Below are 19666 nucleotides of genomic sequence, written 5' to 3'. Positions count from 1 at the left end.
TAAACCTGTAGGTTCAAGCTATCATGTTTAGCCACAAATATCAAGTTGACTCTTGATAGTTCCTTTACCAAAAAGACCAGTTCTGATGCCCCTTGAGTTTTAAATCACCTCCTGTTGGCGTGTTTTAATTCCATTCTTAACTCTTTACCATTTGAAGTTATTCCATTTTTAACTCTTTACTATTAGTTTTCTGGCGTTTCTCTATAAGGAAACCAGTTTAGCTGGGTCATTCAGGATTGGAAAGACAATTGGGCTAGGATGGGAAACTTGATTTAGCCCCCATGCTTCAGTTTTTCCTTTTGAAATAGATATTACTGCCTAAGTCTACTATGCAAGAATGTTATGAAGACAGAATCAGATATGATGGGTGAATTATGCTTTGAGATCTTAGGCAGAAAGGTCAATCAATGAAATCAAGGTATTTCTTTCTGCTGGAAGAAAGCAAGAATCCTTGAAAGATAATACTAAGGTTTCTTAATTCCTGCTGCTTTAATAATGAAGTGATATTAATTATTAAATTGAATTATTTTACAAAACATTTTCTGCTTCGTACTTCATCGTAATAAGGAGAGAAATGTGCTTTTTAGCATTCAACTTGTTAACGAGTTAAGCTAAATCCTTAATACAATGTCTGGAGCTTAAATATTCTGGTAACAAGTAAAATAGAGTAAGGTTTAAAATATTTAGATGAACTGGAGCTATTCTTAGGTAGTTATCACTGATTTTCATTACATTTATCTGACATATACATGAATAGACTCATATAAAGTATAAACCTCCCTGGAATTGGGGTTGGGTGAGAGAGGATTCTTCCTTGACTGGGGACTAACAAGTCTGAAGTACCGGTGCTTCGGCATCCTCATTTGTAAAATGAAGACAATACCAATTCCAAACAACTGCACAGGCTTTTAGTTTTTTTTTTTTACTATTTTCCAAGGGATCTCTGGTGGTGCAGTAGTTAAGAGCTTGGCTGCTAACCAAAAGGTCGGCAGTTTGAATCTACAAGCTGCTCTTAGGGAACCCTATAAATATAGGGCAGTTCTACTCTGTCCTATAAGGTTGCTATGAGTCAGATACTCAATGGGTTTGGTTTGGTTTACTTCCCCAAGAGAAAAAATGAGACAATATAAGTGGTATTTACTGTAAAAATGATAAGCCTTATAAATACATAAAATTGTATGTATAGCTACTGGGCCTAAGTACCAAACTGTGTATTCAAATACATACAAAGAATTGAGTTTAGATCCACATCATTCCCTACTGAAAAAGCACTATACTTTTTTCCAAGTATTGTTTGCCCATTGTCTAGGATCAATATTAAAATTGAATAAAGAAAAGTTGCTCTACCTAATATTTTAGTTTACATCACATGCCATCATAGGTATTACTATTGAAATTGACACTAACAGCTTTCCAGAGACCAGGTGAGTAGAGAGCCTTGTGCACATGGAGGGCTGTAATGCTCTGTGTGCAAGGTTCACTGTGTATCATAATCTTGAAAGCAGACAAGTCCCCACTATGGACCAAGGCCAGTGGTGCTGCTGTCCCTTCCAGCTGCCTCTACCCACTGTCTTTTCAACCATTCTTTTGATATGAACCCATGTTGGAGTCTCATGATAACCCTCTACAGTCCCAAGGAATGTGGCAGTGTGGACAGAGCTGAGGCAACAATTATTGCTAGGTTGGCTTAGTGGTGCTGGAAGGAGAAGGGTGGCAAGAAGGGCTTGTAAGTGAGGAAGCAAGATCTTGACACTTTCCTAGCAAGATTTGCTAAGGGCGCCATGGTAAGAATTTTAACTTTAATCATAGATTTATGGAACTGGAAAAAAAAAAAGTTATTGAGTTAGTTCCAACCCACAGTGACCCTATTTGTGTCAGAGTGGAACTGTGCGCCACTGGGTTTTCAATGGCTGATTTTTCAGAAGTAGATCACAAGGCCTTTCTTCTGAGGTGCATCTGGGTGGACTTGAACTTCAAACTTTTTGGGTAACAGCTGAGCATGTTAACTGTTTGCACCACCTAGGACTCTATGGAGCCGGAAGGGATCTTAGAAATCATCTACTAGTACAACTGCCTTATTTGACAGGTGAGGGAAAGGAATTGTACAGAGGGTAAGTTACTTACCCAAGGTCACACAGCAAACTGAAGGCCAAATCGGGATGAAGGCCTGAATTTCTTGCCTCTGACCAGTGTCTTTCCATTATATCATCTGACTTCAAGTAGCTCCAATTAAGTTCTGATAGTTACACTTAGTTTTCCGAACCAATGGATTTCCTTTCTGAACCCTTACACTCTGAATTCTCAAGTCATTTTTTACGTCATCCAAAAGGCATTTTCAGATATTCCTGCTTTCTTAATCTCAGAATGTTGTAACTTCCCAGTGATTTGCTTCAGAATTGAAATACAAACAAAAACGTTATCTTATTTACACTTGATGCTGCTCAAACATTGAAAAAGTGCTGACCTGCCAGTTGTATTTCCTGCCATCAGCTGCCATCTCACACTGAGGTTTATGTTCAGTGCGTACATGTCTGGTTAAGAGTCCTTTTCCCAGCTCACTCTTGTAACAGTGGCAGAGGTATGGCATTTATCAAAAGCAAGACAGCCTTGTGAGGAATTAATCAATTTGAAAATGTGATTACCAGTGAGTATCTCAGAACATCTGAGACAATCTTCCAGCAATGAATGGATTTAATCTGCTGGCTGAGCTCCTTCATTTCAGGACGACAAGTTTCTTCTGGGTGCCATACTCAGGTTGAGTGCTCCAAGTGGCAATATATCTTTGGTCTAAATTGATTAATTCTCTCACAGGCTGTTTGTCAGTCTGCAGATCCTCATTCCTCTCTGTCAGGGGCACCAGGCATGCAAGACAGGAAAATCCCGGGCACTTTCTTGGACTGGAAATGCTTTTAATCCAGCAGGAATGTTATCACGGAAAACCATGTGGACAGTGGATTGGCTGGTTGCCATTTGGGTTACTTGATCATCAGAGTATGTGCTTATCATAAACATCTTTGCTCTTCCCCCTGTGGAAGTTGTCATTGAGCTGCTGAGCTGGAGGGCTCAGAAATAAGCGGGTTATGTTGCTTCAGGGACCCAGCACATTAAGAGACACCTCCAGTGATTATATGGAGCAGTATTACAATCTGCAAATGCTCCATTTTGTAGAGAAGTAGTCCACCGTGGCTTAACTATTTCCTGAAGGAGAAATGATAGTGAGGTCTAAGATCTTAAATGGTTGGATGATTCTTTTATCTTCTACAATGGAACATGTTCACAAATCAAAGCAATCATCTTTCCAGAGCTAATGTGAGTCTTATGGGCATCAGGGGAGCTCACGTATTTATTCATAGTCAACAGTAGATGCTTTGCCATTTCAGATTTTAACGCAAGTCAAAAAAGCAAACTTGGCTACTCACTCTTGTACTCTCTCATAAATGCTGGAATGCTTTACCTAAAAGTGTTTATTTCTGGAAGGCATTGTATATTTTGCAGTCACATCCTATTCCAAAAACCCATTACCGTCGAGTTGATTCTGACTCATAGCGACCATACAAGACAGAGTAGAACTCCCATAGGATTTCCAAGGCTATAAATCCTTACGGAAGCAGACTGCCACATCCTTCTCCGATGGAGCAGCTGGTGGGTTCAAACTGCTGACCTTTTGGTTAGTGGCCGAGCACTTAACCACTGTGCCACCAGAGCTCCCCTTGTAGTCACATAAGCCTGGAAATTGCTGTTTTGCAAATATAGCAAAGTGTGGCTGCATGTTTGAAATGAAAACGTGATGGTCACGCCAGCTCTCTCAGTTATCTTGACTCACAGAGATTCAAAATTGGGTGCCCAGGAAAAATTCTAAATGCACACTCTCTCTCTTGTTTTGATCTTCAGGTGTGGTCAGAGAGAGTCTAGGCACATTTGAAAGTTTTGAAAATAAATGTTCTGAATCCTTCACCAATTGCTCCCTAAATAATGTACACTGGGCTTAAAAATTAAAAAAATAAATGTCACTCTTGGCCCAATTTTAAGAGAAATGTGTCTTTAGCAGTGAAGAATCCTCAGATTTATACTGAGTTCCCCAAAGCAGAAAGAGAATCATTCCACAGGCTAAACACAAGTCTCTGAATGAACTCTTTTTGGAAGTTCTTCTCATAATCAGTATGGAGTATGTGCCCCTGGAGAGCTACTAGGTGGCTGCAGTGGTAGCATGAAAACTACCTTTTTCTGTGCCACAGCTTCAGCTAGGCTTCAACGATTATTTTTGTCTTGTGAGGGCATTTTGAAGAGTATGAGCATATTTTATTCTAAGAGACTGACCTGTCTCTAGTTTCTTTGAAAAGTTTAATAGATATATCATCTAAGACAGACTAGGCCTGGGGATGTACTTCTGAAAATCAGCCAGTGAAAACCCTTTGGATCACAACAGTTTGATCCCTAACTGATCGTGGGGATGGTGCAGGACCAGGCAGTGTTTTGTTCCATTGTGAATGGGGTGTCTGTGAATTGGGGCGATTGGACAGCAGCTAACAAGAACAACAATAATGTGTATTAGTTGTTTAATGAGAAACTAATTTGCTCTGTAAACCTTCATCTAAAACACAATAAAAAAAAAAAAAAGAACAACAACAATCATCTAAGAATGTGGTTCTCATGCGAACCTTATCAAGACATTCAGGAACTAATTCCTTTGCACTGTTATAAGAATCTTCCTGCCTCAGTTTCTACTGAAGAGATGTAGATAGCAACGATGTATGAGACAGACTCTATAACAACTACCCACCCCTTAAACCCACTCCATTGATAGATGTACAGTGAATATGAATGTGAACCTGTTCCATGATTCTTGACCCTGTGACCTATTTTGAGACAATAAAAAGGGGGCAGAAGGAGAGTATCTTAGTTATCTAGTGCTGCTCTCACAGAAATACCACAAGCGGATAGCTTTAACAAACAGAAATTTATTCTCTCACAGTTTAGGAGGCTAAAAGTCTGAATTTAGGGTGCCAGCTCTCTCTCTCTGTTGGCTCTGGGGGAAGGTCCTTATCATCAATCTTCCCTTGGCCTAGGAGCTTCTCAACACAGGGACCCCCGGTCTAAAGGACATACTCTGCTCCTGACTCTTCTTGCTTGGTGGTAATGAGGTCCCTCTACTCTCTACTTTATTCTCTCTTTTATATCTCAAAATAGATTGACTCAAGATACAACCTAATCCTGTAGATTGAACCATGCCTCATTAACATAACTGCCTCTAATCCTGCCTCATTAACATCATAGAGGTTAGGATTTACAACACACAGAAAAAATTACAACAGATCACAAAATGGAGGAAACCACACAATATTGGGAATCATGGCCTAGCCAAGTCGATACACATTTTAGGAGGACACAATTCAATTCATAACAGAGAGGAAGGTGGGGAGATTGGTGAACAGATTTTCTATGGAGAGAGCATTGTCATGCTGAATCCTACCCCTCTAGCAAAACAGATGAGAAGCTCTACCTCCCAGCCCCTACCCAGTGAGGGGTTGCTGCAAGGGAACCCTGATCGGATTTTGAAATATGTTCCCTGTCTGGGTAGGTGGGACTTAGAAAGAACCAGCTCAAGCCTGAGAAGAGTTAAAACAGACTATGGACTCAGTTTTCCTTCCAAACTGAAATATGGTGAGAGGAGGCAGATGGCCTGTGTGGGGTCAGAGGCCAGAAAGCGCTGCTGTACTGGAACATGACTATCAGGGTGAGTAATGTGTGAGTGTCCCAGAGGGGGACACATGGGAGAGGGAGCTGGATTGGGGTCATCTTGGGCCCTAGGCAAAAGAATCACCTGGAGGGGTTGAGGGATCTCAGCTGACAGGGCGAAACGGACAGTTGGATGACCAGGGACTGCCTAAGGCCTATCAAGAAACTAACAGAGATTCTCTGCTGTGAACCATGGGAATTACCAAGGACAGGGCCTGGGAGAAATCTTCCCAATAGCCTGTAAGTGCCTTTTGAGAAAACCAGATTTAAACAGTTCCCAGGATTAGAGAGCATGAAGCTAGATGACCAACTAACCGATTTGTGAGAACTGTCCTTGTCTCTCTCCAACTCCACTACCCATACCCCCTTTTACCTGGTGGGGACTAAAATGATAGCTAATGGGATCAGCACCAGCACCAGTTGCCACTGAGTTGATTCTGACTCACGGTGACCCATGTGCGTCAGAGCAGAACCGTGCTCCACAGGGTTTTCAGTGGCTGATCTTTTGGAAGTAGATCATCATTTCTTTTTTCTGAGGTGCCTCTGGGTGGACTCGGACCTCCGACCTTTCTGTCAGCAGAGAGAATCCTATCATGTCCCTCTCCCTATCCCTGCCCCCTTTCTTGCAGGGATCCATTCTGAAGCAGGGTGGAGCTAAGGGAGGAGAGAAAAAATACAGCTGGGTCCAGGGTAAGTAATATCTTAGATTGAAAATTCTAATTTCTGAGTTTTTGTCTGTCTTTGAGACTTAAAAGGACTCTACAACTATCATTTACGTAAGAGTGAGCAAAAAACTCGTGAGCCTGAAGAAATTTTCATCCAGGGGCAGGGGAATATTACACCCACTGAATATAATTTAAAATGGCAGTGGGCAAAAATAAAGATGCATTTTGAGCACCTCTCAAGTCGTATTTGTTCAACACACTAGATACACTATTCTTTTCCCAGGGGTCAGAGCTGACAGGAAGTTAGGCAAGGAAGTTTCCCCGAGGAAACCTATACCACATGTCATCTTAAGTAGCCAATTTTAAACTCCACACTGATTTACATATATTGCTTCCTTCTGTAAACTTTGAGGAGCCCTGGTGGTGCAGTGGTTAGGAGATCGGCTACTAACCAAAAGGTCGGCAGTTCGAATCCACCAGCCGCTCCTTGGAAACCCTATCAGGCAGTTTTACTCTGTCCTATAGGGTCACTATGAGTCAGAATCAACTCGATGGCAATAATTTTGATTTTTTTTTTTTTCTGGGGGCGGGGTGGGTTTGGTAAACTTTAAAGACCAGGTTCCCTGTCCAAACATATTACCTCAAGTCTGCCTCAGAAGGCATGGGGGCAGGTCTGAGATATCTTGATGCTGTCATCTCCATGGCCTTTTCTGGCTCTTAGAGCCCTGGTGACGCAGTGGTTAAGAGCTTGGCTGCTAACCAAAAGGCCAGCAGTTCGAATCCACTAGCTGCTTCTTGGAAACCCTATAGGGATAGTTCTACTCTGTCTCATAGGGTTGCTATGAGTCCAAATCGACTGGATGGCAATGTTTTTTTTTTTTAATTTTTAGTCTCTCACATGCCTCACCCTCCACCTCATGAGCTACTCTTGGTTCCTTCTAGTTTGAGGTAGAAGGAATGGCAAGTGGGTTACGGTCTATAGGCAGTGCTGGAGGACATGTAGTGATTCAATAAGAGAAATAAGGAAAGGTATGGTGGTGTCAACAACTTTCTTGAAAAATAAAGGGAAGGCTTCAGACCCTGCTGAGAAGATATAGGGTGTTACTCAAAGGTTTTTTTTCGGGAAGGGAAAATCCTATTGTCTTTCTCCAGCTCCCTTCTGGAGCCTCCGAACACACAGGGCTGTTTGATTAACTGTGTTTTCCTTTGGTCCTAAGGAATTTTTCCCCCACTGAAGCAAACCCAACAATCTACAGCCTGGACTTGGGTAGTCAGAAAGTAAAGTATGTTTCTGGTGTAACCAGGCCTGCAGATAAAGATTGGAGAGTGATATTTGGGCATTCATACAAATGAATCCTTGTACTAAGGTGGAGAAGTAACGCTACGTGATCTGGGACTGCCATGTGAGCCTGAGGTTATACAAGAAGTAATATCAGAAACACTAAAGACATGGGTATGTCATGGATTGAGTTGTGTCCCTTCACAATTTATATTGAAATCATAGTCCCTGTGCCTGTGAGTGTGACCTTGTTTGGACATGGGGTCTTTAAGATGTTATCGGTTAACTGTTGTATCTTTGTTTTCCTGTAATTTCCTGGGTCTGTGGAGATATGAAGTGGGAAAGAATAATGAGGGGGAAAGTTACGTCAGTTGGGTTATTTATTAGTGACTTACAACAATACTGTATCCATTTCAAAGAAACCGGTTTCTATCAAGTCGACGCTGACTCCTGGTGACCCCATGTGTCAGAGTAGACTTGTGCTCCATAGAGTTTCCAATGGTTGATTTTTTGGAAGTAGATTGCCAGGGCTTTCTTCCAAAAGTGTATCCCCAACTATACTTATTTCCCCAATCACATTATTTGTAGACAGCATTAGAGTTGATTACGATGTTGATGAGAATGTAAATCTTTTCACTAATTTAGTCATGTATTTGTTCATTTATTGATTAAATATCTATTTGATTAGGGCATCAGGCATCTTGCAAATCTACAAAGGGCAGATCACTTTCCCTTAAGGACTCTACAGCCTCGTGTAAACCATTTATATCTAACACGAATGATTGTGTTTGGAAATTTCTGTTAAATCCCAATAAATAAGACTAATTAGAAACAAATGGCCTAGGAAAAATATTTTATAAGAATGGAGTATCTGTACTAAGAGACTGATATCTCTAGCCATATTTATATATACCATAACAAAAGTGTGTTATTTTTACTATTTTTAAGTGTACAATTCAGTGAAATTAGTTATATTCAAAATGTTGTGTTATCATCACTACTATCCATTTCCAAAGGTTTTACATCACTCCAAATAGACACTCAGTACCTCTTCAGCAATAATTCCCATTCTTTTCTTTCCTGAGCCCCTGGTAACCACTAATAAACTTTTGTTTCTATGGATTTGCCTAAACTAGATATTTCATATAAGTGGGACCATACAATATTTACTCTTGTCATGGATTGAATTGTGCCCCCCAAAATATTGTATCAATTTGGCTAGGCCATGATTCCCAGTATAGTGTGATTGTCTACCATTTTGTCATCTGATGTGATTTTCCTATGTGTTGTAAATCCTACCTCTGTGATGTTAATGAGGTGGGGTAGGTGGCAGTTATGTTAATGAGGCAGGACTCAATCTATAAGATTGGATTATGTCTTGAGACAATCTCTTTTGAGATATAAAAGGGAGAAGCAAGCAGAGAGACAGGAGGACCTCAGACAACCAAGAAAGCACCACCGGGACTAGAGTGTGTTCTTCGGATCCGGGGTTCCTGTGCGGAGAAGCTCCTAGTCCAGGGGAAGACTGATGACAAGGACCTTCCTCCAGAGCCGACAGAGAAAGCCTTCCCCTGGAGCTGACACCCTGAATTTGGACTTCTAGGCTACTAGACTGTAAGAAAATAAACTTCTGTTTGTTAGAGCCATCCACTTGTGGTATTTCTGTTATATCAGCACTAGATGACTAATACGGTCCTTTTGTGCCTGACTTATTTCATTCAACATAATGTTTTCAAGGTTCATCCATGTCACAGCATGTATCAGAACTTCATTTACCTTCATTTACAATTTTCCATTTTATGGCTATACCACATTTTGTTTATCCATTCATCTGTTGATGGACACTTGGGTTGTTTCCAGCTTTTGGCTATTGTGAATAATGCTGTGATGAGCATTGATGTACAAGTATCTGTTTGAGTCTTTGCTTTCAAAATTCTTGGGTATATACCTAGAACTGGAATTGCTGGGTTATATGACAATTCTATGTTTAACTTTTTGAGGAACCAACAAATTGTTTTCTATGGCAGCTTCACCATTTTACATTTCTACCAGAAATGCACAAAGCTTCCAATATCTTCACATCCTTATCAAGACTTGTTAGTTTTTGTTTTTCTGACAATAGCCATCCTAATGGGTATGATGCGGTATCTCATTGTGGTTTTGATATGCATTTCTCTAGTAACTATGATGTTGAGCATCTTTTCGTGTGCTTATTGGCCATTTGTAGATCTTCTTTGGAGAAATGCCTATTCAAGTCCATTACCCATTTCTTAATTGGGTTCTCTGTCTTTTCGTTGTCCCTGTTTCTTTTTATTTTCTTTTTTTAGTGTGGCTACTAGAAAATTTAAAATTACATATATGGCTTGCATTCTACTAATATTGGATGACAGTGCTCTAGGCCTTCAAAACAGAGAAGGGTAAATATTCATCTTTAAGGGCCTTTAAAGGCTTAATGGTCAATGTTTCAATATTAAGGGCTTTATTCCTCCAGAAGTCAAGTTTTTGGTATTAAAACTCTTATCTACCAAAACTTAATAAACCTTGCATGGGCAGATACTTATCACCAAATTCCTCTATAATTCACCTTTTTGCTAGGTCCTGTGAAAGATCTATGGTTATAATATGCAACATTCAGCATTTACGGTATGGTCTCAAATATATCATAAAAGATTATAAGGATACATGCCAAAATGTTAATGTTACTACCAGGTAACAGGACTCTAAGTAATTTTTTGCATTCTTTTAATTTTTTTTTTCTTTCATCTTTCAACTATGATTATTGTTTGTTAGTTTATTCATCAGAAAATCTTTAAATTTCATAATGCCTGATTTTTATAAATTCTATAAAAATCACAAATATGTAAAAAAACAGGGCAGGCTTAAAAGAAAATACCTCAAAATACTTTAACAGTGGTTACAGCTAGGTGGGGAGACTATGGGTGATTTTCTTCAATCGGTTTTTTCAAAGTTTCTATACTGAATAGGTTACTTCTCTCAAGGGAAAAATATACTTTATTTTAAATTACAATTACCACCCACCCTTTTAACCTTAAACTAAAGTTAATTTGCATGCTGATTTTCTTAGAACTCTTGGGGCTCTTATCTCTACTCTATTAGACTGAAAAATAGGCTCTTTAGATTTTAGCTTCAATCTTGATGCTAATACAGATGTCTCAATATTTTTCTGATAAAATCACACCAAATCCACGGCCATCAAGTCAATTCCAACTCATAGTGACCCTATAGGACAGAATAGAACTGCCCCGTACAGTTTCCAAAGAGCTGCTGGTGGATTCAAATTGCTGACCTTTTGGTCAGCAGCCGAGCTCTTAACCACTGCGCCACCAGGGCTCCATTTTTATGATAAATAACCATCATAAAATAGAACAATATTTAGTTATTGTCTATGCAGGAGGCGGTAGTGGGGAAAATAGCCAAAGGATATTTTAATATGCAGGGCCACTATTTACAGGAATTCAGGTTGCACTGCAATAATGTCCATCTAAAGGGATGCCATTTATACCCGAGTCCTCTAGCAACAGGGAAGAGCGCCCTCTGCATGCGGTCCAGTGTAGCCTATACAGCCACGTGCACACTCAGGAGGGCTCCAGTGCAGGTGCTCACAAGTGGCAGCGTTGTGCCCTATCCCAGTCATGGTGAGCATTCCCTATAGGCACTTCTCTCACCTGCTCTCCACCCTCACAGGCCAGATCCACCACCCTACATGCTTCAGGTACCACGGAGGAGGGGGCATGACGTGTGTGCAGTGCCGTGGTGTGTGTGCTCTGGTGTTAGTGTGTCAGGAGGCAATAGTAAGGGTCCATGGACCAGGTCTGCTGTCCGCCCTGCACGTTCTGGACAGGCCTAACTGGTATGAGTGTTTAGCCTGGCACTCATACACACAAGTATATCTTTTTTTCTAGACAATAGGCATCTTTTTCCAATTTGCATGAGGCAACAGACCTTTGAATACGGCACCTTTAAGCATAGCAGGACTTACTGTTGGTAATGAAGATGATGTCTCCTTCCTGGGGAGTGGGGTCTGAATCCTGGACCACCTGCAAGGCTCCCACAGTCCGGACAGCAGGGTCCAAAGTGACTGAACTCTCGTTCACAGTTGTGTCACTGGCACCTGTGATCTGGTTGGTTGGTGGGCCTCCCAGAGAGCCGTCGAAGTCGGTGGGCAAGTCGTCCATGCAGTCAGCATTGGGCTGATGGCAGTAAAAAAGGATCTATTTTTAGTGTACGTACTCAAAATATCTAAGGTCTAAACATGCTTTCTCAATAGAAAATTAAGCTCTTTACTGTTTTCTTCCTGAACGGCTTTATTTTAAAATATTCCAGATGGAGTTTCTGTAAAATTAACGTGAAAGGTCTTTCAAAATTTCCTTTCTGGAGGTTTTAACTCCAGGGAGTAGCAAAATCTATACATTAAAATAATTATTTAGGGGCACAATAGGATATTTATTTATAATAACAGCACTTCCTTATATAGTATGCTTGCTCCCTATATCAGAAAGACTGACAATTATTCCCAAAGATCCATGCATTATTTACAAATATACTAATGACACAATAGTCTGGGGGAGGAGGGAGAGGGGAAAAATAGAATCTGACTTTTGTTAATTAAAGAGGCACACACACATACACACACAACCACAGGGTAAGGCTATTTTTTTTTTTTTAAACATAAGCCAAAAAAATCCAGCTGTTGAAAAATATCCCTATTCACTTAATCTTATATTGATTACATATTAGTGAAATCCTCTAAATTAAAATCTTAGAATCATAAAACAGGATGAGACCATTTTTTCAATTACCCACTTACTGCAGGACTCTTTTATTTCTTCCAATATTCCTGATAACTCCACTTGAACAACACAGAAATGAGACGCTCTCTGCTTTGCATGACAGTGTTGGCAAGGGTTGTTAGACTATTCTATAATTGGGCAAAATCTTATTCTTTGCAAGCTTTACTCATTGGTCTTAGTACTGCTGTTTGAAGTGATATTGAATATATCTATAACTTATCCCCATAACAGTTTTTAACTTACTTTCAGCTGTTTTGCCTCTACCCAAACTTAGAAAAATTATTTTAATAAGGTAGAGGGATGGTTTCTTGAGGCTATTAAGAATAGATATTAATTTAATTTTCTTGCTCTAGCCTGAACTTCAACTTTGTCTTGAGGGACAATAACTACTTTTTTTTGTACAGGGTTAGGTGGAGAAAATTCTGGATTGGCATTGACGTAATTAACATCACAATGACTATTATGTTCAGGGTTGATTAAAAGAGAAAATCTACATCTTACAGACTCATTGGAAGTACAGGCAAGAAATACAAAGCACTGGACTCTTGTCCTAGTTTGCTGTTCTTAAGCTACGTAATGCCATGTAACACCAGTCTCCTGTGTCCTATACCTATATTTCCAACACTCGGTTGGAAATCTCCATCTCACTAAACTTTCAAATTCAGTGACTCTCAGACACAACTCATTCCTTTCTTCTCTGCATCCCCTCTTCTTTTTGCTTTCTCTATTGCTATTAGCATTGAGCCAATTCACTGAAACTCAGTTTGCCAAAGTCAATTCACTGCAACCAAGTTACCAAATTTGCTAAATGTACTGATTGTGATATTGGACAAGAGTATGAATGTATGAACACTTCTCTCCCCATTACCAATCTCCCCAACTCCTTCTAGTCAATTCCCAAGTATATTCCATTCTCCACTCTCTCACCAAATGATTTTAAAAAACACAATGAAACAAAACACAGATATGATTCTCCTCTTCTCCTAAGGAATGAAACTGCATTTGCCAAGCTTCTTTGCAGAGCGCAACAGAAGTTCTACAGCCTGGTCCCAGTCTACCTTTCTGGCCTCAACCCCAGCCTTTGGAAACACAGGACACACCATAACTTTCCCTGTTTCTCAATACTCATGCTAATGCTGTCCCTCTGTACAGAATGATTTTTGCACTAATTACCCCTCTCCCCCCTTCACACCCCAACTTCTCAAATTGATCCCTTGTGAACTCTTAAATCAACCCAAAACCAAACCCATTGCCATCGAGTCAATTCCGAGTCATAGCGGCCCTTTAGGACAGGGTAGAACTGCCCCACAGGGTTTCCAAGGAACAGCTGGTGAGTTTGAACTGCAGACTTTTTGGTTAGCAGCCGAGCTCTGAAGTCCTAATCACCCTTTAATTCCCAGCTCAAATGTCACTTTTCCTAAGTAGTGTTCCCTCCGAGGCAGCCACTCCTGTATCTGTAGCACTGGAAATGGTATTTCTCCCGTGTGTTATGGTTACTTTTAATGTGTTTGTCTCACTCCACTAGCCTACAAACTTTCTAAAGTGAAGCAACCATATCCTAACCTAAAAAAACCTATTACCGTCCAGTCGATTCCGACTCATAGCGACCCTATAAGACAGAGTAGGACTGCCCCATAGAGTTTCCAAGGAGTGCCTGGTGGATTTGAACTGCCAACCCTTTGGTTAGCAGCTGTAGCACTTAACCACTACGCCACCAGGGTTTCCCCTAACCATATCCTACTGAGCTTAAATTCCAAGCCTCCAACGCAGTGCCTGATAACGATTAGGCGTTTAGTGAGTGCTGATTTGAAAATTTTATCCGAGTCTCAGTTTTCTGTTCTGAAAATTTAGGAATATTTGTATCTACCCTAGATCACGTAAAGGACGATTAGAGAAGACACTCTAAAAACTGTTAAGTTCTGTGCAAAGACAAGGTATGTCGCATAAAAAGGCTTATCCAAAAACCGAAACCAAACTCGTTGCCGTCGAGTTGATTCCGACTCATAGTGACCCTATAGGACAGAGTAGAACTTTCCAAGGAGCGCCTGGTGCATTCGAACTGCTGATCTTTTGATCGGCAGCTGTAGCGCTTAACCACTACGCCACCAGGGTTTCCAAAAAGCATTATAAGCAAAACTAATTGTGTGTGGGGTATCAGGAAGGAAAAGACCACAATGAGGACGTTGTGCGGGCTGGTGGTTCTGCCGTAAACATTTGAACGCAATGCATATGTGCAATAGCAGTTTGATGTATTTTTCAAAATGTTGATCCTGGTTGCTGACATTATTCCTTTCTTTTATATAGTTCCTTATTTTTATCTAGGGTGTTTCTTTGCCCTTAGTTGGTAAGCTAGTAGGAACAGTACTGTATCTTTAGTGGAGGGGTAGCGGGAGAGAGAAAAAGCTAATTAGCTTGGTGAGACTGTGAAAGATAGCAGGCGTGAATAATTTGGTTAAGATATAGTATGTAATAGACCAACTGTATATAATCTCAGTTTATATCTGCTCTAAAAGGTTCCTCAAATAGAATAATACTTTGAAAAGAGACCCAATTTATACACCTCTAAGAGAAGTCACAGTCATAATGTTCAGAAAAACATGTAGAATGTTGCCTGTAAGTGATCACTGTATGGGTATTCAGAGTCAGCTTAGCAAGGGGGAAATGCCCTCAAGCAGATCAACTGCTAAATAGCTAGTGACCTTAGAATACAGGATTCACAGGATTTCCTATTCAATAGTAATCATCTTATTCATATTAGGATACTAACGGTAGGAAGAGGTGTTTGCTGGGATTTGAAAAACCAGGTTATATGGATCCTTATAAGAATAGTCCCTGAAACTGCACTCTGCCACCCTGTAAGGAAAGACCTAGCCTTGACAGGACAGAAAGCGGGTGAAGCGCTGTAATGCATATAACAGGATAAAAATGCTTCTGACAATGAAGGACTTTGTTTTTTTCCTTTCTGTTCACTATTTTATTTCTCTTGGCAAAATATAATGGAAAAAGGTACCCATTGTAATGGGAATTTCACCACCTGTGAGCTGTGCTCTCAGTCTTTATCTCATTCCAGAGAAATCACTTACAAAATGAAAATGTACCCAGCTCTTGGCTTTTAACTTATGGTTATGTGCCTTACAGAGCAGGAAAAAAAAAAAAAAAACCCATTGCCGTCGAGTCCATTCCCACCCACAGCGACCCTATAAGACTAGAACTGCCCCATAGGGTTTCCAAGGATTGCCTGGTGGATTCAAGCTGCCGACCTTTTGGTTAGCAGCCTTGGCTCTTAACCACTAGGCCACCAGGGTTTCCATAGAGCAGACAGGCACCAGGATATTCAAGAAAAACTAAACGAAACAACCTTACCACCTGTATTTGAATAATCTAGTGGATCAGTATTACAATCAAGTCGTTTGTGAGTGGACACTGTTCAAAGGTGAGTCAGGGTGGATTTCATAAATACGACCCTATGACTCGCAGCTTTCAAGAATCTGAAGGGCTATAATTCCACAAACATTTATTAAGCACTTAGCATATGTAAGGGGCATGGAGATGAAGGACCAACAGGCATCAATTATCAGAGTGACAAGCTCTTTTCAATTTTCCTTGAATACGAAGAAATGGAGTTTAAGGCGTTTAGGAAATATTTAAGACAAGTTCTTTAAGCTGCTAATAAAGGACTCCAGTCAGGTATAAAGAAGTGTTTTCTAATTGAGGGTCTGTGCGCTTGTTCAAAGAGATGAAAAGTTTTAAGATTAGGCTAGAATGTCATATCTCTGTTATAATTTAGGTTTGGTGCTAACCAATGGCAGGAAGATAGTGTAGAACAACATCCAAAATTCCTCCCGAATCCATACTTTGTAGCATCCTCTCGGACAGAAGTAGAAAAGCCTTGGGCAGGCAGGGAGGGTAGCCATATACCTTGGGGCTCCGTGAGAAGCAGCTTACTCTACGTGCCTTATTCTTCATGGAGGATGTTCTGTTCTCTGGGCGTGCTTAGATGGCTGTCATGTTCCCTATCAGCTGGCCTTTAAAAATCCTTGGCAAAATTCGAAAGCTACTACTGATGGTTATCTTCCTGGAAGTCAAGTGTGCTAAGTAAAATCCCATCCAGTCTTGGTAGGCATCAAACGACGGCCAGAATCCCAAATTGCTGAACATGAAAATGTTATTAGTTTTGGAAATAATCCAAAAGGCCACCCAAAAAATTCCATTTTAAAACCAATTAATAACTCTATTCTCACCTCCCTTACAAATAGCTTCTGCAGAAGTTTGAAATCAAATGCTACTTAGTACAAAATGCAACCACCGGGGGCTGTTTAGTTTCAATGTCCTGACCAAGGCGCACTGGGATTGCGATTTAGGAGCTTTGAAAATATCCCGAGCAATAGAAACTAAGTCAAGTGATGTAAAGGCCTTCTTTTAACTGAGTATTCTAAAGATTTTGGATACCAAAGACAGACAGACAGACAGACACAGACACACACATACCTATTTCCCCCTCCCTAACCGTAAGAACCAGTTACAGTCTGAAATGTTCAAAGTGGAAAAACCGAGTTCAGTTTTGCAAGTCACCAGTATCTGGTAGAGATGCTGGGCTCTTAGCAATGTTTTATGTTCACTGTAATTGATTTTCACCATGAACGTATTATGCATTTGCAGCTGTGGTCTGAAAATTTAACGCACTGCACTGCCTCTTAAAATATAGCTCAGAGCTGTGGTCACACCAGTTGATTTGCATTTGGTGTATCAACCGTGCAAATCATCAACCATGCAAATCAGCATACAGCTGGCCTGGAGGCAGCTGGTGCAGGGGTAGAAAATGCAGCCAACTTCTGGCCTCATCATGCTTCAGGTGTGCCCTCTCCAACAGCGTCACTCTGATATTCCTCAGGTAATTAGCCCACTGGCACTAAAGAGAACCTTTGATATCTGATCTGATCCTTCTTCAGTAACCTCTTGGAATTATTCATATTCTCCTTCATGAGTAGTGACAACAGAGAGGTTGCAGCAAAGTGGAGGGGGCGAGTGGGGAACTGGCATCTCTATTCTGTTTGTCTAGCTTCCCTTAGACAGTGCCTTTTGTTTTTCTCACATCTCTCTTGTGAAGTCCTCACATTTAGTGGTCTGGCATACTTCCCGCCCTTGTCTGCTATGGGGGATAACATGGAGCAGCTGGTGTCACACCAAACACAGTTTGTGGGCTTCATCGGGTATGGCCCTGGGAAAGTCTTTCTCTGGAGTGTCAGGCCATCTGGCGGGATTCTCTTGGCGCTGGGGGAGAGACTAAATTTTATAAAACATGACTGAGGGAACCAGCTTGAGGACAGCACTAGAATTAAGTGGCTCTGGCTCTCGTTTCCTGTTCACTCAAGGTATCCACAGACCTCTGAGTTTCACAGCACACAGAGGCTTCCAAGCCGGATCCCAGCAACTGTCCTCCCTCACGTTATTGGGAAGAGCTCAATGCCTCTGAAAGCTTTGTGACTGGGGGCAACATCAGAAAGCATGGCATACAGGTGACCTGGATGACCGAGCAGGGGCAATGACACACACGAACTAACCAATGTACAACTGGCCCATCAAGCCTCTGTGATGTCCTACTTCCACTCACACACTGCAGCCCAGAAGAGAAGCCTATCAGCTACATAAGCAGCACCCTGACTTACAGACGAATAACTGGACACGGTAAAAGGGTAGTGGTGGTCTCAGACTGAGAAAAAGTGAGAGGAGAAATATATTCAGACGGGGGTGGGGTTTCTTAGAGCTTCATCAGATGACACCACTGCTATGTGATTAAGGGGACATAGAACTAGGTATGCTGTGTTCTCCCTGCTTTGGGGTAAGGCAGAAAGACAAGACATTATGATGTTGTAGGCTGTGCTGTGCTTACCGGGATCCCTAGGGCTTTAAGAATGTTCATCTTGCACATAGGGCAGGTGCGATGGTCTAGAAGCCAGGGGTCAACACAGGACTTGTGGAAAAGGTGCCTGCAATGAGAACCATACATCTTAGAGTGGAGGTAACTGCACAGACCACCTAGTCCACTACAGCCCGGCAACTTGTCCAACATCACTCAGTAACTCAGTGGCAGAGCCGAGACTTGAACCACGATCTAACTCCTGGGCCAATGTGTCTCCTGTTACACCTGTCACGAAATAGGCAAAATTTGTCTGGATCCCAACTGTGTCTGATACTATTTGTAATTGAGTCTTCCAAGTTTCAGAAAATGTAGAGAACATAGCAACGGATAGATTTTCCTTTCTTTCTCCACAGGAAGAATGTTTAAAGGAAAAAATGAGAGTGGGGAAAATGTACACACCTCATGGGTGAGTTGAAAGATGCTACTTTTAAATAAACCCAATATTTTTTCCCCATGGACAGAAGACAACTGCAAAGCAAAGGTTGATTTCCATGAATATTTGGGATCTATCAAAAAAGGGCAGAGCAGCTTCTGCAGCATTAACAACACAAATGACATTTTGAGTTGTTACGGCTGCTGGTTGTCAAATCAGAAGCGGATGTCCAACGAGTAAGCATTACTGTTTGCGTGGTTGATTCACTCAGCTGCATCGCCATGCTCATATGCCCGTCCTTGTGAGCCTTCATCTAAGTAGCAGGATAACCAGTAACGAGTTGCTGTTGAGTCGATTCCAACTCATGGTGACCCCACGAGTTTCAAAGTAGAATTGTGCTCCACAAGGTTTCAATGACTAATTTTTTTGAAATGGATCACTAGGCCTTTCTGCCAAGATGCCTCTGGATAGAATCAAACCTCCAACCTCTTGGTTAAGAGCTGAATGCATTAACAGCTAAGGGGGCATTTAATAGGTGTACAAGGAACTTCTAACTGAATTTTATTTAAGCCTTGCTCCCAAGATCCCTGCTCATAGATTTTAGTTGCTCCTCAAGTCAGATGTTTTTCTTCTCACTCATAAGACTCTAGACTACAAGCAGAAGATGTCAGGATTTCCTACCTGGAGCAAGAAGAGAGAGAACTGTCTGAATAAGTATGAGGGCTTCCTTAGGACATTTCAGTCATGCCCGACTCTCTGTCCTTAGTGGTTCACTGTTCCGTGAATGCTCCCACCCCGTTTTCTCATTTTTCTTCTTCTTTTCTTCTAACACTTCCCAAAGCCTCATTTTCTTTTTGTTAAAGGGCTTTGGGCTCAGATGTG

The 19666-nt window shown here is 41.1% G+C and overlaps 1 protein-coding gene across 3 annotated transcripts in view; it reads right to left on the bottom strand.

The window, feature by feature from the left end:
- RNF150 (ring finger protein 150) overlaps positions 1-19666 on the bottom strand; it is a 305548-nt gene that overhangs the window by 56021 nt on the left and 229861 nt on the right. For all 3 annotated transcript variants that reach the window (XM_049852772.1, XM_049852774.1, XM_049852775.1), the window contains exons 5-6: positions 18382-18478; positions 11681-11891 (exon numbers count right to left, since the gene is read on the bottom strand). In XM_049852772.1, coding sequence (XP_049708729.1) covers positions 11681-11891; positions 18382-18478 — 308 coding nt within the window. The remainder of the gene's footprint in view (positions 1-11680; positions 11892-18381; positions 18479-19666) is intronic.

The sequence above is a fragment of the Elephas maximus genome, chromosome 13 (genome assembly GCF_024166365.1).
Source record: "Elephas maximus indicus isolate mEleMax1 chromosome 13, mEleMax1 primary haplotype, whole genome shotgun sequence".
Classification (NCBI taxonomy): Eukaryota; Metazoa; Chordata; class Mammalia; order Proboscidea; family Elephantidae; genus Elephas; species Elephas maximus.
Note: the sequence above shows the minus strand (reverse complement) of the source record. Positions and strands in the feature narration are given on the sequence as shown.